Source organism: Physeter macrocephalus, chromosome 2 (assembly GCF_002837175.3).
Source record: "Physeter macrocephalus isolate SW-GA chromosome 2, ASM283717v5, whole genome shotgun sequence".
In the NCBI taxonomy this organism is placed as follows: Eukaryota; Metazoa; Chordata; class Mammalia; order Artiodactyla; family Physeteridae; genus Physeter; species Physeter macrocephalus.
Window position 1 is genome coordinate 59657651 of NC_041215.1, and position 25098 is coordinate 59682748.

The window sequence follows — 25098 nt, forward strand, 5'->3', positions numbered from 1 at the left end:
TCATGGATGATAGAATGCATTCCAATTTCAGATGTGTTAAATGCTGAAATATGCTAATTGAAAACTATATAAGGAACATTTGCAAATTGTGGGGATGGAGAACAAGAAAAGACGACTTAAGGAGGACATAAATCAATGTAATTTTAACAAAAGTAGATGAGGTAAGATGATTATTTTCTGTAATTTCTGAGAAAAGAACTAGAGTTAAGTGAAGGAATTACAGACCGCCATTAGAATTCACAGAAAAGAACTTGACCAAATTTGGGTTGTTTAATACAAAATGGCCCTTCCTATAGAGATTTGTTAAGTCCATTCTGTAAATAGTCTGACACGACCACTTACAGAATCTTACAGAACAGATTTCTGAATGATGCACCAGGATGATTAGATAATCCCAAAGGTGTATTTAAATTCCTTAACTTCTTCTAGTACCTCTGCAGAATATGACAACTATAATCTCTCTGGAGCAAACAGTAAATAACTGCTGAAAAATATTTAGCTTGCTGTTATTCACCTATTTTAACATCTTATAATAAAAAAGTGCTGCAGTAAGAGACATATATAGAAGCTTCTTCAATTGTATGCATAATGCTTTATTTCATAAATTAAGTGATGTTATTAAGATAGATAAAGAGGTCTGTATTTATTTAAAAAAAAAAATGAACTCAGTACCAACTCAGGATTGCACTAAGAAGAAATCTATTAAGTTCCAAAATTATATTTAAACTTCCCAAGTCACATTTGCTAAAGGCATCAAGGAAAGAGGAAGTTCACCAGAAATAAACATATGAGATAATGGAATGAAAAAGAAAGGGACTATGTACACTTGACCAAAAACGAGAAGAAGTATACAAACTAGTAAAACAAATAGTAAGCAATTTAGTATTCACTATCTATTACTTTATTTGAATTTTACAACTGTACTACAAAGCAGGTAAGACCATTATCCGCATTTTACAAATTAAAAAATCAAGGCTTAGGAGGTTTAACAACTTGCTCATAGTGATTCAGGAAATAAATGATAAAACTAGAACAATTCAGTAATTTCTGCCTCTAAAAGAAACACATTTTACCCACCCTGAAACACTGTTTCAAGCTTGTATTCAGGGACAGTCTAATTATCAATAAGAACAGATGAATTCTGGCCAACTACTAAGTATTAAGCCCTGTACTAATTGCTTTGCATCAATTATCAGTTAATTCTTTTAATAACCCTATGAGACAGGTACCATTTATTATCCCCACTTTATAGAAGAGAAAATGGAGCACAAGAAAGTAAAGTAACATGACCATGGTAACATAGCTAGCTTAAGTTCATAACAACATTGTCCTAGCCCAAACTAAGGTCCTACTATGGATCAAGGTTCCAACTGTTTGCATCAATAGAAATGAAATCATTTCAGAGAGGAATATAAATTCTGTACAAATGTCTTAAGCAATACATCAAATTCACTTAAAAAGTCATTTTGGAGTGGAAAAAGTAATTTATCTGATAAATTTTTCTCTCTTTTTCCTTAGAAATATCTAAGGAAAGCTTAAAGTAAAATTATAATATGTCTTGCTTCTGGCCAAAACTAATAATGAATATTTTAAAAGAAAAATTTAAAAACAAATGTATCTGAATGTTGAGTGTAAGATGAAGAGTGGCATAAAGAATATATCAACAACTAACAACTGGAGAGTTACCTTCATAGTATAAATTATGACCTATGCAAGTAGTTATTAAGTACTGATAGTCATATTAGCATAGTCTATTAATAAGACTCATTCTCCTACAAAATTACTATTTTTTTTTTTTAAACATAAGACCTCTCTAGAGCAATAAGCAAATGCTACCTATCAAAGACTTAGACTGCCTTTGCAAAACTGGGAAAAACCTAACAAAGACTTAAATGTATATTCTAAATGAGCTAAAGCCAGGACATTACTTTTAACCTTAAGGTTAGTTGCTTTGGGGCACTGCAGGAGTTATTAAGATATTCATTGCTTTGGAGCCTTAGTATTACTCTGCACTTTCATCACAGATGACACCATTCCCAAAACTATTTTCTTATTGACAAACTTATTGTACTAATAAAAAACTGATGACACAAATGGCAGTTCTGGACAATCAACCGAAAGTAAACATTTTTACAAACGATAAACTGGGAGTATATATTTACAAAACAAGGGATTAAAAAATCATTGCCCTTAACATACAAAACTCTGTTACCATCAATAAGAAAAGACATTCTAATGGAAATATAAACATGGCCACTAACAGAACTCAATACAGATAACATAACTGGATGTTCAACCTCACTAGTAAATGAAGAAAGTGCATATTGAAATGAAACGCTCTGCTCATCAGATGAATGACAAAGAGCAGCGGTACGCAATGTTAAAAGGGTGTGAAGAAAAGGGTACTCTCATGCTACTGTTGGGAATAGAATTAGTATTATTTCTCTGAAGGTAATTTAGTTCTTATCAAATCAAAAATGCAAACATAATCTCTTGATCCTGAAGTTTCACTCTACAAAATCCCATTTGTATAGCTGCAAAGACTGTACAAGGATAGTCTCTACCAGATTACTAATAATGGTGACAAGATAGAGATAAATCAATAACCCCCCAATGACAGTTCAATTACGGTCCATGCATACTACAAACTCTCTTATACAGGTCTATTTTTAATATAATGAAAAATGTCTAAGATGAAGCACTAAATAAAAAAAGCAAAACACTGTAACAAATGATGCAGCAGCACAATACATACTGAAAATATCTGAAAGGCAAAAACAAAACAAAATGAAAAAAACCCCCAAAACAAAAACCTGGGTATAAGGAAAACAAATGCACATATATAATTATCAAGAGAGCTAATATACTTTTCAGATTCAAAAAAGCTAGTCAACCATTGGGTTGTGAATTAATTCAGTACATTCAAACTCAAAATGTAAACATTTATACGATATATAAGCTCAACTGAACAAAACTGAAAGAGAAAAAAATGACTAAATCCAAACATTTAAATAGAAAAATCCCCTAATTACTCTAAATAAGGAAAATAACCACAGACATAGAACAGATTCACAACCAATTTCAAAATTTCGAGGAAATGATTTCCTCCCAAACTACTTCACCAAAATTCACCCAGAAGAAACAGGTCACACTTGAATATCCCAATTACCATAGACGCAACTGAAAGATACCTAACCAGATGATTTTATAGTAGAACCTTCTGCAACCTTTAAAGGACAGAGGATTACAATATTATTTCAGATCATAGAAAGAGATGAAAAGCTCTTTATCAGTTACAAAACTCAACAGAAAAGGTATCAAAAAAAGAAAAGCAGGCAATGTTACTTATAAATATAAATGTAAGAATTTAAATTAATGCCAAGAGAATCCTCAGTATATACACTCTGACAAAGTAGAATTTATTGAAGAAGTGCAAGGGTAGTTCAATATTGGGATATTTATAAAAGAAAGTATTTCTATTAACAAATTGGAAAAAGAAAACACCACATGATCACACTAATAGACTTGGTACGATCAAATTACATCCTGAATATCATGACAATTCATAAGTCTTCAAAAAATAAAAAGAAAAAATCCTCAAATAATACAATAATAAAGAGAAAAACATTTAAATGATAGTTTATCAAAGGCCAATAAAAATTATTCTAAAGCCACTTCCATTAAAATCATGACCAAAACTAAGTCTGCAATCACTATAATTCGACAAATACATTATGGCAATAAAATTAATGACTGGTATTAAGATTGGGAAAGAGATAAATTCTCTTGCCTTTACTGCTAAAGACTCAAATAAAAAAAACAACAACTAATTTTCCAGTGCCTCTGGTAATCTAGCTGGCTATAAGATAAACATACAAAAATTTTTGAATGACAATAACTAACTTGTAATAAAAATGGGAAAAATATTCTATTTACAACATAACAAGTTTTTACAAGGTAAAAAGAAATAAAAATAACTATAACTGTCTGTCCCACCTAAATAGAAAGAGGGACTTGTATATTGATAGAGTTAACAGATAAAGAACTTATCCTCAACATATATGCATTTATTTGCAACTGAGCCTTGAAATACAAGCAAAAACAGAAAAATATGGGAGAAAAAGATGACTCACCTCTTCAATTTAAAGATTTTAATATATCCCTCTCCTTAGATGAAAGATATGTCAAGATGCAGAAAAACAAAATAACTTTAAATTATCAGCACAAAAAACTCCTAAAATTGGTCTTGACATAGAACATAAAGGAAGCGCTAATAAACTGCAAAGAATCAACATCTTATAGACTGTGCTTTCTGACCATAATGCAAAAAGGTATACCTTATAAAAAAATAAGTCTCTCAAAGGCATGATCAATGAAAGAAACAATTGATAGGGTGGACTTAATTAAAATTAAAAACCTCTGCTCTGCCAAATGCAGTTAAAAGAATGCAAAAAGCCACAAACAGAAATTTGCAAAAGACACATCTGTTAAAGTACTGTTAACCAAAATATATAAAAACTCTTTAAACTTATCATTAAGAAAAATGAGTAGGTACTTCCCTGGTGGTGCAGTGGATAAGGGTCCGCCTGCCAATGCAGGGGACTCGGGTTCAATCCCTGGTCTGGGAGGATCCCACATGCCACAGAGCAACTAGGCCCATGCACCACAACTGCTGAGCCTGCGCTCTAGACCCCGTGAGCCACAACTACTGAAGCCTGCGCGCCTTGAGGTGGTGCTCCGCAAGAGGAGAAGCCACCGCAAGGAGAGGTCCACACACTGCAATGAAGAGTAGCCCCCGCTCGACACAACTAGAGAAAGTCTGCATGCAGCAACGAATACCCAACGCTGCCAAAAATAAATAAAATTAAATCTGTAAAAAGAGTAAAAAATCTGGGCACCTCAACAAAAAAAGACATAGATACAAGTAAGCATATGAAAAGATGCTCAACATCATACACTATTACAGAGTTGCAAATTAAAATGAGATGCACCACACACCTATCAAAACGCCAAAAAAATCTGGAACACCGACAATACCAAATGTTAGTGAGGATGTGAAGCGACGGGAACTCTCATTCATTGCTGGTGGCAAGTCAAAATGGTACAGTCACTTTGGAAGACAGTTTGGTAGTTCCTTACAAAAGTAAATATACTATTACTATATGATCAAGCAATCGTGCTCCTTTATGTTTACCCAAATGCGTTGAAAACTTAAATCCACACAAAAACCTTTACGTTTTTAGCAGTTTTAGTCATAATTGCTAAAACCTAGAAGCAACCAGAATGTCTGTTAGTAGCTGAATGGATAAACAAACTGTGGCATGTCCAGACAACAAAATATTATTCACCTCTATTATAATTATTTTGTTATTCAGTGCTAAAAAGAAATGAGCTATCAAAGAAAAGAAATGGAGGAAAATTAAGTGAATGAAGCCAATCTGAAAGGGTCACATACTGTATGATTCTAACTATATGACATCAGGAAAAGGTAAAACTATGGAGACAGTAAAAAGACCAGTGGCTGCAGGGGTTGTGGGTGGAGATGGGGAGAGGGATGAAGAGACAGAGCACAGAGGACTTTCACTGCAGTGAAACTATTCTGTATGACACTATCATGACAGATACACATCACTAAACATTTGTCAAACTCACAGAATGCATAACACCAAGAGTGAACCCTAAGGCAAACTGGACTTTGGGTGATAATGATGTGTCAATGTATGTTCATCAACTGTAGTAAATGTACATCTGGGGAGAGATGTTGATAGAAGGGAAGGCTGTATGTATGTGGGATAGGGGGTATTTGGGAACTCTCTACTTTGCACTCAATCTAAAATTTCTCTAGAAAAAAAAAAAGTCAATTTGGAAAAAAAAAAAATCTGACATCTGGAAACCAAAAAAACCAACCACTTAATACCTAATAAAAAAGGAAATCAAATAACGAAAAAAGAAAACAAGATATTGAGAGCTGAATGACAACAAAAATTCTTTATGTCAAAACTTAAGGGACTTCCCTGGAGGCGCCATGGTTAAGAATCTGTCTGCCGGGACTTCCGTGGTGGAGCAGTGGTTAAGAATCTGCCTAGCAATGCAGGGGACACTGGTTTGATCCCTGGTCCGAGAAGATCTCACATGCCACGGAGCAACTAAGCCCGTGCACCACAACTACTAAGCCTGTGTACCACAAATACTGAAGCCCATGCACCTAGAGGCTGTGCTCCTCAGCAAGATAAGCCACTGCAATGAGAAGCCCACGCACCGCAACAAAGAGAAGCCCCCGCTCGCTGCGACTAGAGAAAGCCTGCATGCAGCAACAAAGACCCAACAGAGCCAAACATACATACATATATAAATAAGTTTATTAAAAAAAAAAAAAAACTTAAGCAGCACAGTTAAGGATGTCTGAAAACCAGTGAGCTAAGGACTCAAGATGCTAGAAAAAGAGTAAGAGAGTAAGTAATCAAGAAGGAAGTAAAGATGACAACAGAAATTGAATAGTTACCCTCTCCCCTCTTCAAAAAAACAAAAAAAACACAAAAAGGACAATGATAGCTATTATGATTTCTAACTCTATGCTAAACAATTATTAAACCTCAATAACATAGATAAAAATCTGGAAGAAACATGAAATTATTACAAGCAATTGAAAACTGGAATAGCCCAATAACCACTAAGGATATTGAAATGGTAATCCAAAACCATTATCCTCAAAAACTATTAGAGACAAACTAAACTTTAAAAGCTTTTGCAGAGCAAAGGAAATCATTAACAAATTGAAAAGACAATCTACTGAATAGAAGAAAATATTTGCAAATGATATGACCAATGAGTTAATATCCAAAATATAAACAGCTCATACAACTCAACATCAAAAAACAAAAAATAAACAAAAAACAACAATAGAAAACAACCCAATAAAAATTGGGCAGAAGACTCGAATAGACATTTTTCCAAAGAGGAAATGCAGATGGCCAACAGGCACATGAAAAGAGATGCTCAACATCAGTAATCAATCATCAGGGAAATGCAAATCAAAATCATAATGAGATATCATCTCACACATATCAGACGACTATCATCAAAAAGAATGCAAATAACAAATGTTAGCAAGAACGTGGAGAAAAGGGAACCCTCATAAATGTTGGTGGGAATGTAAACTGGTACAGCCACTGTGGAAATCAGTATGGAGGTTTCTCAAAAAACTAAAAATAGAACTACCATATGACACAGTAATTCCACTCCTGGGTATATATCCAAGAAAATAAAAACACTAATTTGAAAAAAATACACGCACCCCTACGTTCACAGCAGCATTATTAACAATTGCCAAGATAAGGAAGGAACCTAAGTGTCTATCAACAAACGAATGGGTAAAGAAGATGTGATACACACACACACACACACACACACACACACACACACACACACACACACACACACACACACTGGAATACTACTCAGCCATAAAAAAGGATGAAATTTTGCCATTTGCAGCAACATGGATGGACTTCAAGGGCATTATGCTAAGTGAAATATGTCACACAGAGAAAGACTAATACTGTATGATATCACTTACATGTGAAATCTAAAAAATACAACTAGTGAATATAACAAAGAAGAAGCAGACTCACAGATACAGAGAACAAACTGGTGGTTACCAGTGGGGAGAGGGAAGGGGTGAGGGTCAATACAGGTGTAGGGGATTAAGAGGTACAAACTGTTTCGTATAAAATAAACTACCAAGATATATTGTACAACATGGTGAATATAGCCAATATTTTACAATAACTAAATGGAGTATAAATTTTAAAAATTGTAAATCACTATACTGCACACCTGTAACATATATTATTATACAGCAACTATACTTTAATTAAAAAAAAAAGTGTTAGGTCCAGTGAGTTTTTAGTTGTGTTCTGTCAAGCATTAAGAAATGTTATTTATTAAGTTGTTCTAAGGACCAGAAAAAAGAGATTATTCTCCAGAAACAAGCAACCTAAAAAAGATACTAGCAAACTAAATTCAGAAGAAATTAAACACATGTGTATGCACATATACATACCGCTAAATACACATAATGAATAACTAGGGTTCATGTTAGTGACGTAAAGATGGCAATGTCAGAAAACTTATCCATGTACTTTCACATTAACAGAGTAGAAAAGAAATATATGATCATCTTAGTTGACATGGAGAAAAACACTGAAGAATTTAAAAAATAAGTACATATTGAACACTATCAGCAAACCAGGAATAGAAGAAAGCTTCAACTTAACTTAACATAGACTGCATACCAAAAAACTGTAGTAAACATCATATTTAATGGAGAAATTTTAAACTTATTCCCTTTAGGAGAGGAAAGAAGACAAGATGCCAGTTTATCACTGCTACCACTCACCATAGCACTAGAGGTTCTTCCTGAAACAATAATAGTAGACACAAATATGAGGACCAGAAGAGAAGGAGCCAAAACTGTCATTTGAGGGTAGTAGTATTACACAGAAAACTCACTAAGCAACAAGAGTTCAGCAAGCCTGCTGGATAAGCACATAGAAAAATGATAACATAAAACACAACAAATTCAAAATGGCTCCAAACCTTATACAGTATCTGTAATCTAACAGAATGAAGAATGCACAAGCCTTTAGTGGAGAATATTAAAAACTCTATCATAAAACAGACTTAAAAGAAGACTGAACTACAGCAGTTGGCCCTCCATATCAGTGGATTCAACCAACCACAGATTGAAAATATTTTTAAAATTCCAGAAATCTCCAAAAAGCAAAACTTGAATTTGCTGTAATCTGGCAACTTTACACATTTACATGGCACTTAGCTTTATTGTGTTTCGCAGATTATTGCCTTTTTAAAAAATTGAATGTTTGTGGAAACACTCTGTGGAGCAAGTCTATTAGCGCCACTTTTCCAACAGCATTTGCTCACTTTGAGTCTCTGTGCTACATTTTGGTTACCATTACAATATTTCAAACTTTTTCATTATATTTGTTATAGTGATCTGTGATCAATAGACTATGACTCGCTAAAGGCTCAGATGGTTGGTTAGCATTTTCTCACAATAAAGTATTTTTAAATTAAGGTATGTACATTGCTTTTTTAGACATAATGCTATTGCACACTTAATAGACTACAGTGTAGTGTAAACATAACTTTAATATGCACTGGGAAACCAAAAAATTCGTGACTGACATTCACTTTATTGCAGTGGTCTGGAACTGAACCAATAACTGAAGTAGGCCTATAGTGAGCACCTCAACCTGCACAGCACTGGCAGCAGGTGCTATGCAGAAAGAGCTATTTCTGTTTAGAAAGCCTGTCAGAATGACTGATTAGAGAGATCCAAACAGTCAATTTCTTCTAATAAATGTCAAGGCAACTAATACCTGATTTTTTGACTCCAGAAGGCAAAAAGAATGGCGAGGACAGCAGAGGAAACCTAGGGAAGTGGCTCTCTTGGATCTGCTTGACCACAGATTAAATACACAGGAATTTCTCTTGCCAGGTACATATTCATAGCCTGAATTACATAGAATGTTCATTAGAGTTCTGGTTAGAACCATGTTTTGCTGTCCTTAAACCACCACTCATTGTAAGGGAGTCTAAAAGGAAGTTAAAAGTAATTCTGAACTAGCTCCTTATGTTTAGGAATAGAAAGCAAGTGGGACTACATCAAAATGAAAAGCTTCCACACAGTAAACAGAGTGAAAATATAACCTCTGGAACAAAGAAAATATTTGCAAACCATATATCTGATAAGGGGTTAATATCCACAATATATAAGAAACTCCTACAAATCAACAGCAAAATACCACAAATAATCCAATTAAAGAATGGGCAAAAAAGACATACAAATGGCCAACAGGTATATAAAAAGATACTCAACATCACCAATCATCAGAGAAACGTAAATCAAAACCATAATGAGATTTCACCTCACACTTGTCAGGATGGCCATTATCAAAAAACCAAGAAATAACAAATGTTGGCAAGGATGTGTAGAAATTGGAACCCTCCTACACTGTTGGTGGGAATGTAAATTGTATAGCCACTATGGAAAACAGTATGGAGCTTCCTATAAAAAGTTCATTGAAGCATCATTTTTAATAGCTAAGATATGGAAATAAACTAAGTGTACATGGATGAATGAATAAAGAAGATATATATAAAATGCACATACACACAAGGAAAACTATTCAGCCATAAAAAAAGAATGAATGAAATCTTGCCATTTGCAACAGCACGGATGGACCTTGAAGGCATTATGCTAAGTGAAATAAGCCAGAGAGAGAACGACAAGTATTGTATGATCTCACTTACATGTAGATTCTGAAAAACGAAACAAAAAAACCAAGTTCATAGAAACAGAGAACAGACTGATGATTGCCATAGGGGAGGATGGTTTGGGGGTGTGGGAGAAATGGGTGAAGAGGGTCAAAATCTACAAACTTTTAGCTATAAAAGAGTAGGTCATGAGGGATAAAATGTACAGCATGGTGACTATAGTTAATAATACTGTATTACATCTTTGAAGAGTAAAGTCCTCCTCACACACACACACACAAAATTTTGTTACTATGTGTGGTGATGGGTTAACTACTTATTTTTGCTAAGTATTTTGTAATGTATACAAATATTGAACCATTGCATTATACACCTGATACTAATATAATACTGTATGTCAATTATAAAATAAGGATGAAGATCAAGAAAAAAAGAAAAAAACATAAAAAAAAGCTACACAAAAAAATTTCGTAAGTTTTTCCCAATATATATGTGTCTTAGGACATATATCCAAGTAAGCACCTACTGGGGAGGGTGGACTGGAGTAAGGGAAAAAGAATAAAGGGAAGAATAAAGGGAAAAAATATGAGGGAACCACCATGGATCAACAATAATGACCATAGCCTGAAAAGCACAAGTAACTGAAATTTGTGTACCTGAAATCAAAAAAGAATAAAACAACAGCAAGTTTTCAAATAAATACACAATATTTTCGGATGGGAAAGTTTAATTGAAAAGTATGAACATGTAAGTTCTCTTAAAATGGAAAGTATTAAATTAATCCCAGATAAAAACACAATTTTTGCCTTTTGAGCATGTCTCTGTGTGTATTTAAAGACTGCTTTTGGTGGGGGACAGGGAAATTCATATGCTAATACCTGAAAATAGCAAAGGACATAATGAAAAGAGAAACCATGAAAGACTTGTCTTATTAAATATTAAATCTACTCTAATCAGAAAAACGTGTAATATTGAATTAGAAATAGAGTGGAAAAGAAAACCCAGAAATGGATGTCAGAATATGTGAGAATTTAATATATGACAAAAAAGATATTTCAATTAAGTGAGAAAAAAAAATAGTTTAGACAGACAACTGACACAACCAAATATTAATCATGGTGGTTCCCTCATGGTAGAAAAACTTAGGGTAATTTACTTTCTTCTTTTTAACTTAAGTCTGCTTCATTTTCCTCCCAGTGAGTCCATATTATTTAAGTAAGCAGAAAAAACATGAAGCTATTATTAGTCAAAAACAAATGAAGATGGGATTCCCTGGTGGCGCAGTGGTTGCGCGTCCGCCTGCCGATGCAGGGGAACCGGGTTCGCGCCCTGGTCTGGGAGGATCCCGCGTGCCGCGGAGCGGCTGGGCCCGTGAGCCGTGGCCGCTGGGCCTGCGCGTCCGGAGCCTGTGCTCCGCAACGGGAGAGGCCACGGCAGGGGGAGGCCCGCATACCACAAAAAAACAAACAAACAAACAAAAAAAAAACAAACAAACGAAGAGACTCATAATGGAAGACTACCAAATGGATATTTTATAACCATTCACTCTTAAAGCAAAGGATAAAACTTTAAAATATTTAAATACAGGTCATAATTAAGTCTTTCACCCCAAATTTAAAATACTAACATACTTAAAATTAATTCACAGATTCCTGCGTTTTCTCAACCATATGAGAATAACAGCTACCTCTCAGGACCACTGTTTTGATGAAATGAGATTACACACATAAACTCTTCACTGAGCTTTAAGGAATTAAAAAAAAAAAAAAAAAAAAAAAAACCTTGGTGATTCCCGTATCTCTGATTAAGTCCCACAAAAATCAGATTTTAAAATAAATCACTCAAACAAATTTTCAACCCTTGGCATAGAAAATAAAGGAAAAGGGTTCAACTTAGTAGATAATCTTCAAAAGAGAAACATGCATCAATGTAGTAGGCTAAAGAAGTATAATGAAATAAATATATTCCAAAGGTACTTACTGCACCAGATGTTGTACCTAAAAAAAAAAATTTTTTGGAACAATATTACAATGTGATAAATCATGCTCCCCTTGAGTTAACAGTGTTAAAATATTTATTCATACTTTTTTTTCCTCCTCATCCCATCACACTAAATATCCTAAGACTGTCCCATATTACCTATGTACTTGCTCTCTTTCCCACACAAAAGCCATCGATAGTGCAAAGCACTTTCAGAATTAAGTTGGCACTTTGAACTTTCAATCTGCAAACTCACTTGGGAGTTGTTTGAGAAGTATTCACACCCTTGCCTTTTTAAATGTCTTTAATTCTTTTTTTAAGATTTAGCACAGAATTCTTTTAATTGACATGTTTAGTTTTAAAGACATCATTCCAGAAAGTTTGAAAAGTAGAATGAAAAATAAATAACCCATATTCCATCTCCCTAATGTAACTATTATCATTTTTGGTAAATTTTATTCCAAATTTTATTGTATGTACATCTGTGTTTAAAGTCTCCTTTTCTTGCTAAATAGGTGTTTATCTTAACTAATTCCTGTTTCTCTGCTATACTGCTGAAGTACAGTAATGTGTCAGAACTCTGATTCTATGCTTTAGATTTCTGACAAGTTTAATTATCTAGGTTCCAAACACGTGCTGTACAATACAGAATCCTTTAGCCACCACATATCCCTGTTTAAACTAACATTTAAATTAATTAAGATTAAATAAAATTTTAAAATTCAGTTCCTCCTTTGCACTAGCCACATTTCAAGTACTCAATAATTACATGTGGCTGTGTTTACTGTATACAACACTACAGACTACAGAACATTTCTACACTTACAGAAAGTTCTATTAGATGGTACTGTCCTAAACTACTATCAAAGCCATCTTAAGACATAAGGGGAAATCCCTATTAGTCACAAAGTTCATATGAATAATCTTTAACTTAGGAAACTAGAGACTGTAAAAAGGAAACAGAACTAAGTACATATATACTGAGAGCAATAAAAAAAAAAGCTAGTATGGAACATCAATAATAGAGTCAAAGCATTCAAAAGTAACTAAAAAAAACTTTAAGGTAATTTTCCAGGATTATTTAGGGTAGTAGTAACCACCTCTAGATATCTAAATAGGCTAAAATACTATTCTAAGGTATTGATATATCAGAGGTATTGATATATCAGAACATCATTACAGCTTAAATAATGAAATCTGTGAAACATCTTAAAAAGATCAATTATGGCCCATATAAACCTCCAGGAAAGCATATAGTACATTTCAAACATATTTCGACCCATAATGTTCAAAAGAAAAAATGTTTTGGCATAATCATGGCACAAAGTTCACCATCTGGAATACTAAATTACATGGAACATTATTTACTCATTGAAGCATTATTATATGTTAAAGTCACACTAGTCATAATAAACACTTATTGGTAACCAGCTGAAAAAAAAATATTATCACAGGGCTTACAAACTACAATGACTATAAGGACCAAGCAGGTACCAGAAAAATGACTGAAGCAGTCCAGAAGGCTGAGAGCACATGCTCGATATCTGAAGTATGGAGTTGCTACCCATTCCACAATGTTTGCTCAGTGTAAATATGGACTCAACCAGAATTTTCCATTCAAATATTCTTTGAGTATCTACTGTGTTGAGAAAGACCACTGTAAATAATAAAAGTTCAGATCATCCAACTTTTCAAGATAAATTAAATTTTTGTATAGAATGATAAATTCAATATTTATGTAAGCCTGCAGACTTTAAATGTTAGCAACTAATTATAAAATTTAAAAACATCACGTGGGCCAAAGTATATCTGAAGACCATATCTGGTCTCAGAACTCCTAATCTAAAATTACGATAATTTCTTATGGATTTCCATTTTCCATTGCTTAAAAAAAAAAAAAAATCAGGAGCTGATTATAGTGCCCAAGAGACACTGTTTTATTCCTCACTATAATACGGTTGCTACTGTCCAAATTACGTCTAATATATATCACCATAAATGGTATACATACCTGCTGCTACATCCATATTATTTACTCCTGGCTGTAAGAATAAAAATGAAATTAGTAACATTCACCTTGCTTAAACCGTATTTTATATATGATTCTCTTAAAGCATAGTCAATCAGTCCCCTCTATTTATCAATTCTCTAGCTGCTGACTCAAAGATTCTTGGTTAAGTTTCAGCGATCTCAGTTCCCTGAGCTTGCTATAAATTGTAAAAAAAAAAAAAAAAAAAAAAAAAAAATTGCAGTAATCTGGGCCTACTGAAGCACTTTAATCTTAAGTGTTCTATTTATATAATGATCAGTTATATAAAGATCCACAACCCTTCATCCACAATTCTAAGATCCAAAAAGCTCTGAAAAACAAGTTTTTTTTTTAAGTTTGGCACCAAAACTCATCAGTGGCAAAACCTATCCTGAATAATATGAACTGTTTACAGTCTTATTTATCCCACATCAGAATGAGTATCTTTAAGTTCTGCTTTAGAAATTAAAGTGCACTGCCCAAGATCCCATGGGAAATTTTTACATAATTATTATATACTATATGCAATGTATTACTTTATAATATAAAAAAAATTTTGAAATGTATCTGGCCCTAGGGGTTTTGGATACAACACTGCAAACCTACCCCAGTGGAGTATGCCACATCTGTTCATTATAACTAACTAATAAATAAGTCATGCTAATTTGAATATCATAATGATTTCTATATTGCTATACCACCCAATAAGGGTGATAAGAGTATTCAAAGATTTTCTAGGTAATGTGCCACAGCTGAAGTCTCATGAAATGTGGATTTCAAATGAAATCTTCTGATTTCTAAATTTAGGATCTAGTATTAAATCACATCCTATCAATTTTTAATTAGTATACAGTAAAGCAAATGTCTGCTCTTTAAGATTAGAATGCTACAAGAGCAATAAAATGCTTCTGGCTAACGAATTATGCTTTTAAGAATTCTAGACTTGTTTACTGTAGAATTAATTTAATAACTAAGGATGTACAACAATTACAATATAAATATTAAAAAAATGTAAATGCCTGGATTCAAGAAACTAAAAATAAAAGTCCATGTAATTCCCATCGTATAGTACTTGGGAGGCACTTAAAAAGCTAACATGATTGCCTACAAAATACATGTTATCTCATAGACAAAAGAAATCAAAACATCACAGAAAACAGTTACTTTCACAAGATTACCGGTAAGGCAGGCTGCATGGAAGCCTGAGACATATGAGACATCATCATTCCAGGCATTACTGAAGACATCATTCCAGGCATCTAGAACAAAAGTAGAAAAAGATTACTATGTAAGACCAAAGCACCTAATAGGATTTTAAGAATCTATCTGGTTTTTAAAACTAATATGTACAACTTAGGACTAAAACCCAGTGAATACTATACTACATGAATAGTATGCTTAGTAAGTGCTTGTTGAATGAATGAAGGAAGTATTTTTTAATGATCTATTTTAATACTTATGTCATTATTTATATGTATTGTCATAATTATTTTAATACATTTTAAAAGTTTAGACTATTATATGTTATTTGTAACTTAATATTTAAGAATATTAATTTCCTTTTAATTTTAACTCAACACCCATGTTCTTCTCTTCTTTGGAGCAAGGAAAAAATTTTTTTCAGTGTTTCTCACCTTTGATTTTTAATATCTGATTAAATAATTTTTATAGCCATCTGGTCTTTTTAAAACTTCTAGCTCAAAGGTTCTTATAATTCAGTGACTTTAAACAAATACATAAAAAACAGACTTTTCTAACTCAAATCATCTATGCTCTCTCTTATAAAGAAAAACTTAATAAAGCACATACACACATGCATATCTGGGGAAAGAATATATTAGTTTGGGGGCTTAAACTCATCTACCAATAACTGTTATCCAAATCTATGAATCAATCTTCACTACTTAGTATGAATAAAAATCATGAAGATTAAAATAAATTTCCAAAGGATTCTGACACAATGTTCACATATATTAGTATAATCTCACAACATAACTTTAATCTTAATATGAACAAATCTAAGGAAAACATGAAGGGAGATAAAATTATACAAAACAATCATAGGTACTGGAACAAGGTAACCAGTTATTCAAAAGTTTTAAATTAAATGAACAATCTGAGAAACAGGAACAACAAAAAAGAAATAAGCATATTGGTCAACAGGAATATATAAAGCCTACTAAAGGTAGAAAACACTTGAACACTGACGTTTATTACTTGTGAAAGTCAACTCATGAAGCAAAACCAGGCTAAATTATCATTAAAATGAAGTAGTATGGTACTAATGGATGAAAAAAACAAAAAGGCCTTTTTGTTCCACAAAACATTCAATAAACTGTTTAAACATCACTAAACAAGAACTTGACTAGACGTGTGACTAGAACCTGAAATACATGTCAAATAATAGTTTAAAAAAATAAAGTACAGAATTTGAAAACACAGCAGTGACAAACCTCTACAACTCAAACTAACAGAACGAGAACTAGGCTTTTTCCCCTTATCCCCTCAACAGACATACCCTCACAATTAATTCTGCTTTAGGCTAATAGCAAATATGTTTGAATTCTTTTAAGAACTACGTAATTATGGGGGGAAGCATGGTGGGCAACAGAGAGAAATGGCCTGCTATTAAAATGATCTGCATATAAAATCAAAAGCTAATAACATATCCAAAAACTAGACTTCTAATCTAAATGGAGAACCTGAAATTTGAAAACTTAAGAGAAAAATGAATCAAAGTATTTTCTCATAAGAATTAAAGACTGTGGGGGGAGGGATAAACTGGCAGTATGGGATTAACAGATGCACTCTACCATACATAAAATAGATAAACAGTAAGGATTTACTGTATAGCACAGGGAACTATATTCAGTATCTTGTAATAAACTATGAGAAAGAATCCAAAAAAAGAATACAGATACACATATATATATGTATAACCGAATCACTTTGCTGTATACCTGAAACACAATATTGTAAATCAACTATATTCCAATTAAAAGAAAAAAAAAATTCCACATTAAGCAAATATAAAAACTATGGCTACAAAGACTTTGTGGCAACATGAAAAATGCTTCTGACTCCATGTTAAGAGAAAAAAGTCATAATCAAAATTGTGTGTATACTACGATTAAAATTTTTAAACACAGATGTACATACAATAAAATTTGGAATAAAATTTACCAAAAATGATAATAGTTACATTAGGGAGATGGAATATGGGTTATTTATTTTTCATTCTACTTTTCAAACTTTCTGGAATGATGTCTTTAAAACTAAACATGTCAATTAAAAGAATTCTGTGCTAAATCTTAAAAAAAGGAATTAAAGACATTTAAAAAGGGGGTAAAATCTCCATCATGCAACACAGCATTTCCACACGATAGCAGTACAAATGACTGTACAAATAAATGTAATTTCAAATTAAAGTACTCTACTTCATAAGACACACAGTGATCAAAGCCCATCCAAAACCAAAGCACAAAAGAGCTTACATATAACAAATGTTTACTAGACCAGGCAATGACACAGCAAACAATATTTGAAAATCATTAAAGAACAGAATTTGACAGAGTTCTCTCAATTGTTCTTCTTCCCACACTTCAAATTTTAAAACATCTCAAAATTTTGCCTTTAGACTAAAACTCATGGTATCGGTTATATAATGAGATTTAATGTCAAATAAAAAGCTAAATTCTCCCTCTGTATCTCTGTAAATTCTGAGGGGTAACAACTAGTTATGCTTGTTCAACCTGACAAAAATTGGCAAGATTCTTAAATTATGTACAACCGAATATTCTAAAAGTAAATAGATAATTCTAAAGCAAAACTGTGATGTTATTAACATGAAACCAACGAACAAAAATATAAATATGCAAAATACTATGTTTTTATGAAAAGCTATTACAAGAATTTGGCCTGTTTCCCAAAGCCTGAGGAATCTATTTTGTGGAAATGTTATGATTTCCATTTTTCATTAATTCTAGGATACACCTAATATGGAGATGCACGTGTCAACCCGTCTGACTGATGTTGAATTCTTTCAGAGGATTTGTATTGACTTCAGCCACTCACTTGGCAGCACCATCAATCTGAGACCATTAAAATTTTCTAAGTTATTTATTTACTTGTTTTAACACCACATTGATAATGGGAATATAGGCTGCAAGCTTATGAGAGAATTGGTGTGTGGTTTAAATCCTCAGAAGCGATTTTTCCCTCCTTTTGCCGAAAAAACAAAGTTGAGACATTCAAGTTACTTTGCTGTCCTTTTTTCCATAGCAGATTTACTTCTCGCTTCACACGGAGGGAACAGCCCTTTGGCATCCCAGCTTTATTCGTAGACTTATTTGTTTTTTCTCACGCAGGGCACCTAATATAATGGAGTGTCTCATCAATGATGACATCTTAAATTCAATGAAAAGAGGATGTTGGTTCAAAATGGTTACAGGGACAAATTCTTAACATAGTTGCTACAGTAATGCCACAACAAATTCCACAAGCCAGATCATTCTTAAAGCTACAAAGTGGTAGCTCATACTAAGCTTATTGTGAAGCACGCTATAAAATTACAATAACCTTGTAGAGCTTCATAAATTTCCATTTAAGCTACTTTGGCAAATATATCAAGTGCTGTAATTAAGCATTTCAGTTGTTAGGAGACAGAGAAAGAATGGTTAAGGGTGAAAGACATATATGTGAGATGTAAGCTAAACTGCCTAAAATATTAAACATCTAAATTTAATGGATACTTTGGCACCTTTAAAAGTAACTCAGATATACAACTTGATATGCTTTATTCAAAGTGGCCATGATTTGTGTGATATGTTTCTATTTCTCTTAATGATAAAAGTTAAGTCAAGAAGAATCTCTTGAAAATTCTAAGAATCACCCATTTGAAGAAAATTAAAAATGAGTAAAACCTAGGGAGCACCACACAATCCGCTCAGTCATTCTTAGCATCCCAGTTTAGAAAATGTCTAATGTTTGATAAAAACAAGCATGATTCATTGATCACTCTAGATATTTGAATTATAAAAAAAGGTACAGTAATAAGAGCAATTCTATCAGTGCTACAGCAAATTAGTCATACAAAATGTAAATCAGCCCAATTTTATTAGGATATGAAAACAAAAGTGTACATCTTCATGTGGGCACCTCAAAAGTTCTTTTCTTCATAATTATTTCCTGAAGTTTATCCTGCTGGAAAGAAATCACACAATCTAACCTATCTTTTGTCTAAATATTAACTCTTGAATTTGGCTGATTTTTAAAAATCACTCTTGCTGGGGCTTCCCTGGTGGCGCAGTGGTTGAGAGTCTGCCTGCCGATGCAGGGGACATGGGTTCGTGCCCCGGTCCAGGAAGATCCCACAGGCCACGGAGTGGCTAGGCCGGTGAACCACGGCCGCTGAGCCTGCGCGTCTGGAGCCTGTGCTCCGCAACGGGAGAGGCCACAAAAGTGAGAGGCCCACGTACCCGGGGGTGGGGCGGGGGATCACTCTTGCTGCCAACCTGTAGCTACAAATTGATTACCTAAAAAGTTTGATTCTTGCCTTTATACTTGGTTCCTTTTAATGTGCTAATAAAGTCAATTCCACAAATACACTCTACAGAGGCTATTAACATTAAGCACACAGTATTTAAAAACAACTATTCCCTACACCACTAACTTACCTTATAAACAAATACATAAATGAATGCAAAAAATTAAGTTTTGAATAAATGCAAAAACTACATCTTTGAATGTAACTAAATATTCATTCAATTGGAAGTAAATGGAAATACCTGTTTAAAGCATGTCCTTAAACAACCCAAAGTGGATGAATTTTGGGACAATCATTTAACCTTACTTCCTCTTCATCTACAGCTATATAACTCAAAACTTGTCATTTTCTTATATAAGAAACATTTAGATAAAAAATAGACAATATCTGCACAAACTGCTCCCACAGGGAGCAGAACCTTACCATTTAATAAGTCAACTGCCAGTATTCAAAATTATTTAGTTTGCTAAATTCTCTCAACCTGGAGACTTTAGAATTCACTGAAGTATACACTATTCCTTCAACTTCTAAGGAGGTGTAACATGGCATAATCTCATACTGCTATACAGGGAAGAAGCCTAGTATAGCTACTGAGTATACTCTGGAATCAGACTGCCAGAATTCCTACCCCAGTTGGCCACTCACCAGTTATGTGATCTTGGGCAACTTTACTTAACCCTCAATTTCCTCACCTGCAACACGGGGAAAAATAGTACTCATCTGATAGGACTGTTATAGGGATTAAATGGAATGATACATGAATACACACAGGCACTTAGAACAGCACTCAATAAATGAAAGCTGTTTTATTACCACTGCTCTCCTTCAACTCATGTAATGAAAGTATCTCTGATGTTGCCCCTTCTCTCATCTATTCCCTAGGTATCTGTTAGTTAGGCACTTTGGTTCTTTAAAGGCATCTAGTAAATACTGTAAAACCATCACCTTCAGTAGGAATCAACACACGTAATGAGAAGTCAATCCCAGATTAAGGATCACATGTAGTGCTGGCTCTTCAATGTCACTTTACAATTCACTCAACTCTCTAGGCCTTCCTATTCCTATCTATAAACTGGACATCTATCTAGCCAATCCACTTTTCAGTCAGGAGGATCAAATTCAATAGGGTATATGAATCAGTTATATACAAACATGATGGTAAAAATTATCATTCTAACACAGATTAGGTATCAAGTTCTATTCCCTGAAACCTTAAAAAACAAAACTATGTGAAAAAAAGGCAAGTAAATAGTTTAAATTATTTAGTCCACTGTCTCTTGCTAAACCCCAAAATTCTTAAATGAGGGTACAGAAAATATAAAAAGAAAATCACTGGGTGTTGATATGTGACACAAAAACTTAGAAAAGGAGCTGAATAAAAAGGAATTGTATCATTTGATTTTTAAAAAGCTCTAAACATACTGGGGATACACACACAAATTGTGGTGTCTCAAGTCATACAGAATTAAAGATTTTATAAAACTTACTCTAAAAATCATCTAAACCTCCTTTTGGACATGAGCCCTCTAGAACCCAAGTACAGAGGGACACAAGACTATTACTATCTTCTTCCCCAATCCCTTTAAACTAGATTCAGTATTATATCTAGCTAAATCATTAAATATTTGTCCATATGAAAATTTTTAGCTCCTTCTCAATTGTGGACACCTTCAGGACAAAGAGCATGTTTAATTTATGTAAGTATTACTCGTACAGAAGACAGTTACATAGACACAGCAGAGACTCAAACACTTTTAGTAGACAACTTTATGACTAGTCCTTATTTCTGTATAAGGAAAGAGAGGGTTATTTTCTATTATATTCAACAAATATATGATCATAAATATGTAATGATCTTAAAACTACTAAAAAAAAATCATCTTTCAGAGAATTAACAACTTTCTTGATACCCAATGACCAAAGAAAGTATACCAAGCCCACGTTCTCAAACGGAAACTTAATGCTCATTCATTAAGCAAAAGGTAATTTAAAAAGTCTTAACCCAAACAGATCAGGAGCTAATAAATAAGATTTGAGAATTTTGTTAAAAAAAAAAAAAAAGTCTAAGATAAATTAGATGAAAATTTTGTTTAAAAAAAAAAATGAAAGCCTAAGATAAAGCAAACTATATTTCAACTCAGTTCTCACTTGCTGGCATGTTTAGCCCTTTAAGAGACATGGCTAACAGCAACACTCAGATTTGGAGAAGATTCAGATTTCCACTTTGAGTGTAGTGCCCCAAGTAAGAAAGAAGCAGACAGAAGGAGATTTTCTTTCAAGCCTGTCATGCAAAATACCACATCTTTCGTAACCGCTAACTATACTTAACTTTTTTTAATAAGTAGAAGAAACATGATGACTTGACCAGGGAGAAAAAGAAAACAAATATAAAAGATTCATCTCCACTAAATATTCGAATGTCTACAAGTATCGTGACAGTCAAATCAGCAGTTAAAAGATGAGAAAACAGTGTGGCCAGGCATCTGAGTGATACCTGTAAGTTCCCTGAGTGCATGGTCTATATACAGCGTTCATCTTTGTACTAATACACAGTCAAGAAGAGGCTTAAATGTCTATTGACGAAAATGGGCAAAGTCTATTGGCTAAATTGACCTGACAATGGAAATATGAAGATATGGAAATAGGAAATAAGAATGAAAGACTAATGACAACTTTAAATGAGACAGTGTATATCTACTTATTCCGACTTACAAACCTTCACAACTTAGGCCAATTATTTCTCTAGGTAAAAAAACAAACAAAAACTCTAGTACATAGCTATGGATATAAGTAGATGCCAAATGTGTACTATCTACTGATATACCACTTGATAATGACTGGAAGTCATGTCATCAACATTTCTAACAAACCCAATCAAAAACCAACAGGTTAACCCGTTGAGATCTTTTTCTTTTTCTTTTTTTTTTTTTTGACCAGGCTGCACAGCATGCAGGATCTTAGTTCCCCCGCCAGGGATGGAACCCGTGCCCCCCGAGTGGTGTCTTAACCACTGGACAGCCAGGGAAGTCCCTTTTTTTTTCTTTTCTTTCTGATTCCACCATTAATGAATACATTTGTTGCACTCTACAACTCTATGAGCTGCTACATTTATGTGTGTTAATACTGATTTCCACATTGCCCTTTTCTCCTGAAGAGCAGACTAAATGGGTAAGTGGTCCCAATTCAGCTTTTCTCGCAAAATGTTAATTACAGGCAATGTTAATTCTATGTAATGTGCTAGACAAAGCAAAATAAACAGATAACAGGGGGGTAAGGGAGACTGTGGAAGTGGCAGGAAGGGAAGATGGCCAACTAAAACCGAAAAATACTAAGTAAAAAGTTTTAAAAGGCTTCTGCAAGACCTCTTAGCATCTTTAGAAAATACTGCACCCTGCAAATCTCAAAGGGGTGGAGGGGTACAGTTCATTCTTCCAAAGTGACATGGTCTTTTTACATCTCTCCAAGTAATCCCGATATACTCAGAAATACTACTCTAGCTGAAGTTTTTGAAAAGATGAGCTCATATTTAAATGAATTGCTATCTAAAGATAATGAAACTAAAACCTATCAAAATCTAACCATATACACAGCCCAAAAGTTATACCAACACATAGGTATGGGTCAATCTATGTTTTAAAATGCACTCACCTAGGTAATATAAATGCATAAAGAAAGTTATCTAGATTCAACAATCTATGAGCAGATAACCTTAAAAAAAAAATCTCTTTTTCACTGGCTAATGTCCAATTCAACGGCAAGGATCCTAAAACACCCAAAAGTGAGGATAACTCACAAGCAACAACAGCATATCAATTTATCAAATTAGTCAGATAAATCTAAGATACCAATCAATATACTGGATTTCTCTGGAAGGCCTATATTCCAAATCATCATTTCTCCCTAGGGTATGGAAAAATCTGGTAAAACTTAAAGAGATGATCACCAATGAAGTCATACAGACAGAAGAAATACATTTGCCTGTAATTTAAAGTAAATGGAAGTAAGTTCTTTAGTTTTATTCACCAAAAATTACTTATTTCATCTTATTTATCTTCCATTTTTGTCAAGTGAAAAATCAACAGTAGAGGCAGACCCTAAAAACAAGAATAAGTGGTAACAGTGTAAAGTCAAAAGTAACCAATGAAAAGTCACATGTAACACTGACTAACTTGCTGGCTTATATTGTAGGAAGAGTATCTGCGTTTGTTTCATTCATTCAACAAGTAATTTACTGAGCACCCATGATGTGCCAAGAACTGTGCTCAGCACCTATAAACTTCTTAAAAGTTCAGAACATAGCCCCTGCCCCCTAAGAGCTTACAACTGTTGGAAAGGCAAAGCAAATAAACCATAATAAAACAAAACAAGTGCTAAAATAAGTGAAATAGTAAGAGTTATGGGAGGATTATGTGGGATTTTATTTTAATAATCTGAAGGGGAGGTATATGCTAGGAAATTTTATTGCTGAGGACCTCTTGGAGAAGGCAGGACTTGAAATGGCAGAATTTAGGTAAATAAAGGAAAGTTCATGGTAGTAGAGAGCTGGGGGGCAGGAGAGCAAGAAAAACAGCACAAGCTTGGTCATGAACTAATATAGTTACTCAAAATACCATGAAAAGACCAGCCCGCGTTCATATTAGGGAATGTGAAGACTTGCAGCTCAGAATCGTGCTCTGAATTATATACTACGGGAGATAATTGAAAGTTAAATTGTGGAACGCAGACATTACGCTACAGGCACAGAAAAACAGTGGAAGTTCTAGGGCAAGGAGATAACTCATTGAAATCTATAAAGAGCTTTTTGGGGGACAAGCTTGAAGCAAGAAAACCAGCTCAAAAGTTGTAAAGAGTATCCTAGGCATGAGAGTGTAATGACTTAAGCTCAGATAGCAGGAATAGAAATAACGTCTATAAAAACCTGCCTTACTCAGTACGAGAACATGAAAATCCAACTTATTTTTAAAGAGGAGTTATTCATTTATCAGTTTATTGAACAAACGCAACAAAAAAATACTGAATAATTAAAATTAGGGAGGCATTACTAAAAGAATTTCCTATTTTTACTTGCATATCAACCCATAAAATCTTATACATATCACCTATCCTTATCAAATGATCTAAATTGAATCATAGGTTGTTAGAGCTGAAAGGGACCTTAATTCTTTTTTTTTTTTTTTTTTTTTTTTTTTTTTTTTTTTTGTGGTATGCGGGCCTCCTCTGTTGTGGCCTCTCCCGTTGCGGAGCA

At 33.6% G+C, this 25098-nt stretch overlaps 1 protein-coding gene across 8 annotated transcripts in view; it reads right to left on the reverse strand.

The window, feature by feature from the left end:
* PRPF40A (pre-mRNA processing factor 40 homolog A) overlaps positions 1-25098 on the reverse strand; it is a 55737-nt gene that overhangs the window by 25414 nt on the left and 5225 nt on the right. For all 8 annotated transcript variants that reach the window (XM_028478041.2, XM_028478038.2, XM_007117651.3 and 5 more), the window contains exons 3-5: positions 15487-15567; positions 14291-14321; positions 12280-12296 (exon numbers count right to left, since the gene is read on the reverse strand). In XM_028478041.2, coding sequence (XP_028333842.1) covers positions 12280-12296; positions 14291-14321; positions 15487-15567 — 129 coding nt within the window. The remainder of the gene's footprint in view (positions 1-12279; positions 12297-14290; positions 14322-15486; positions 15568-25098) is intronic.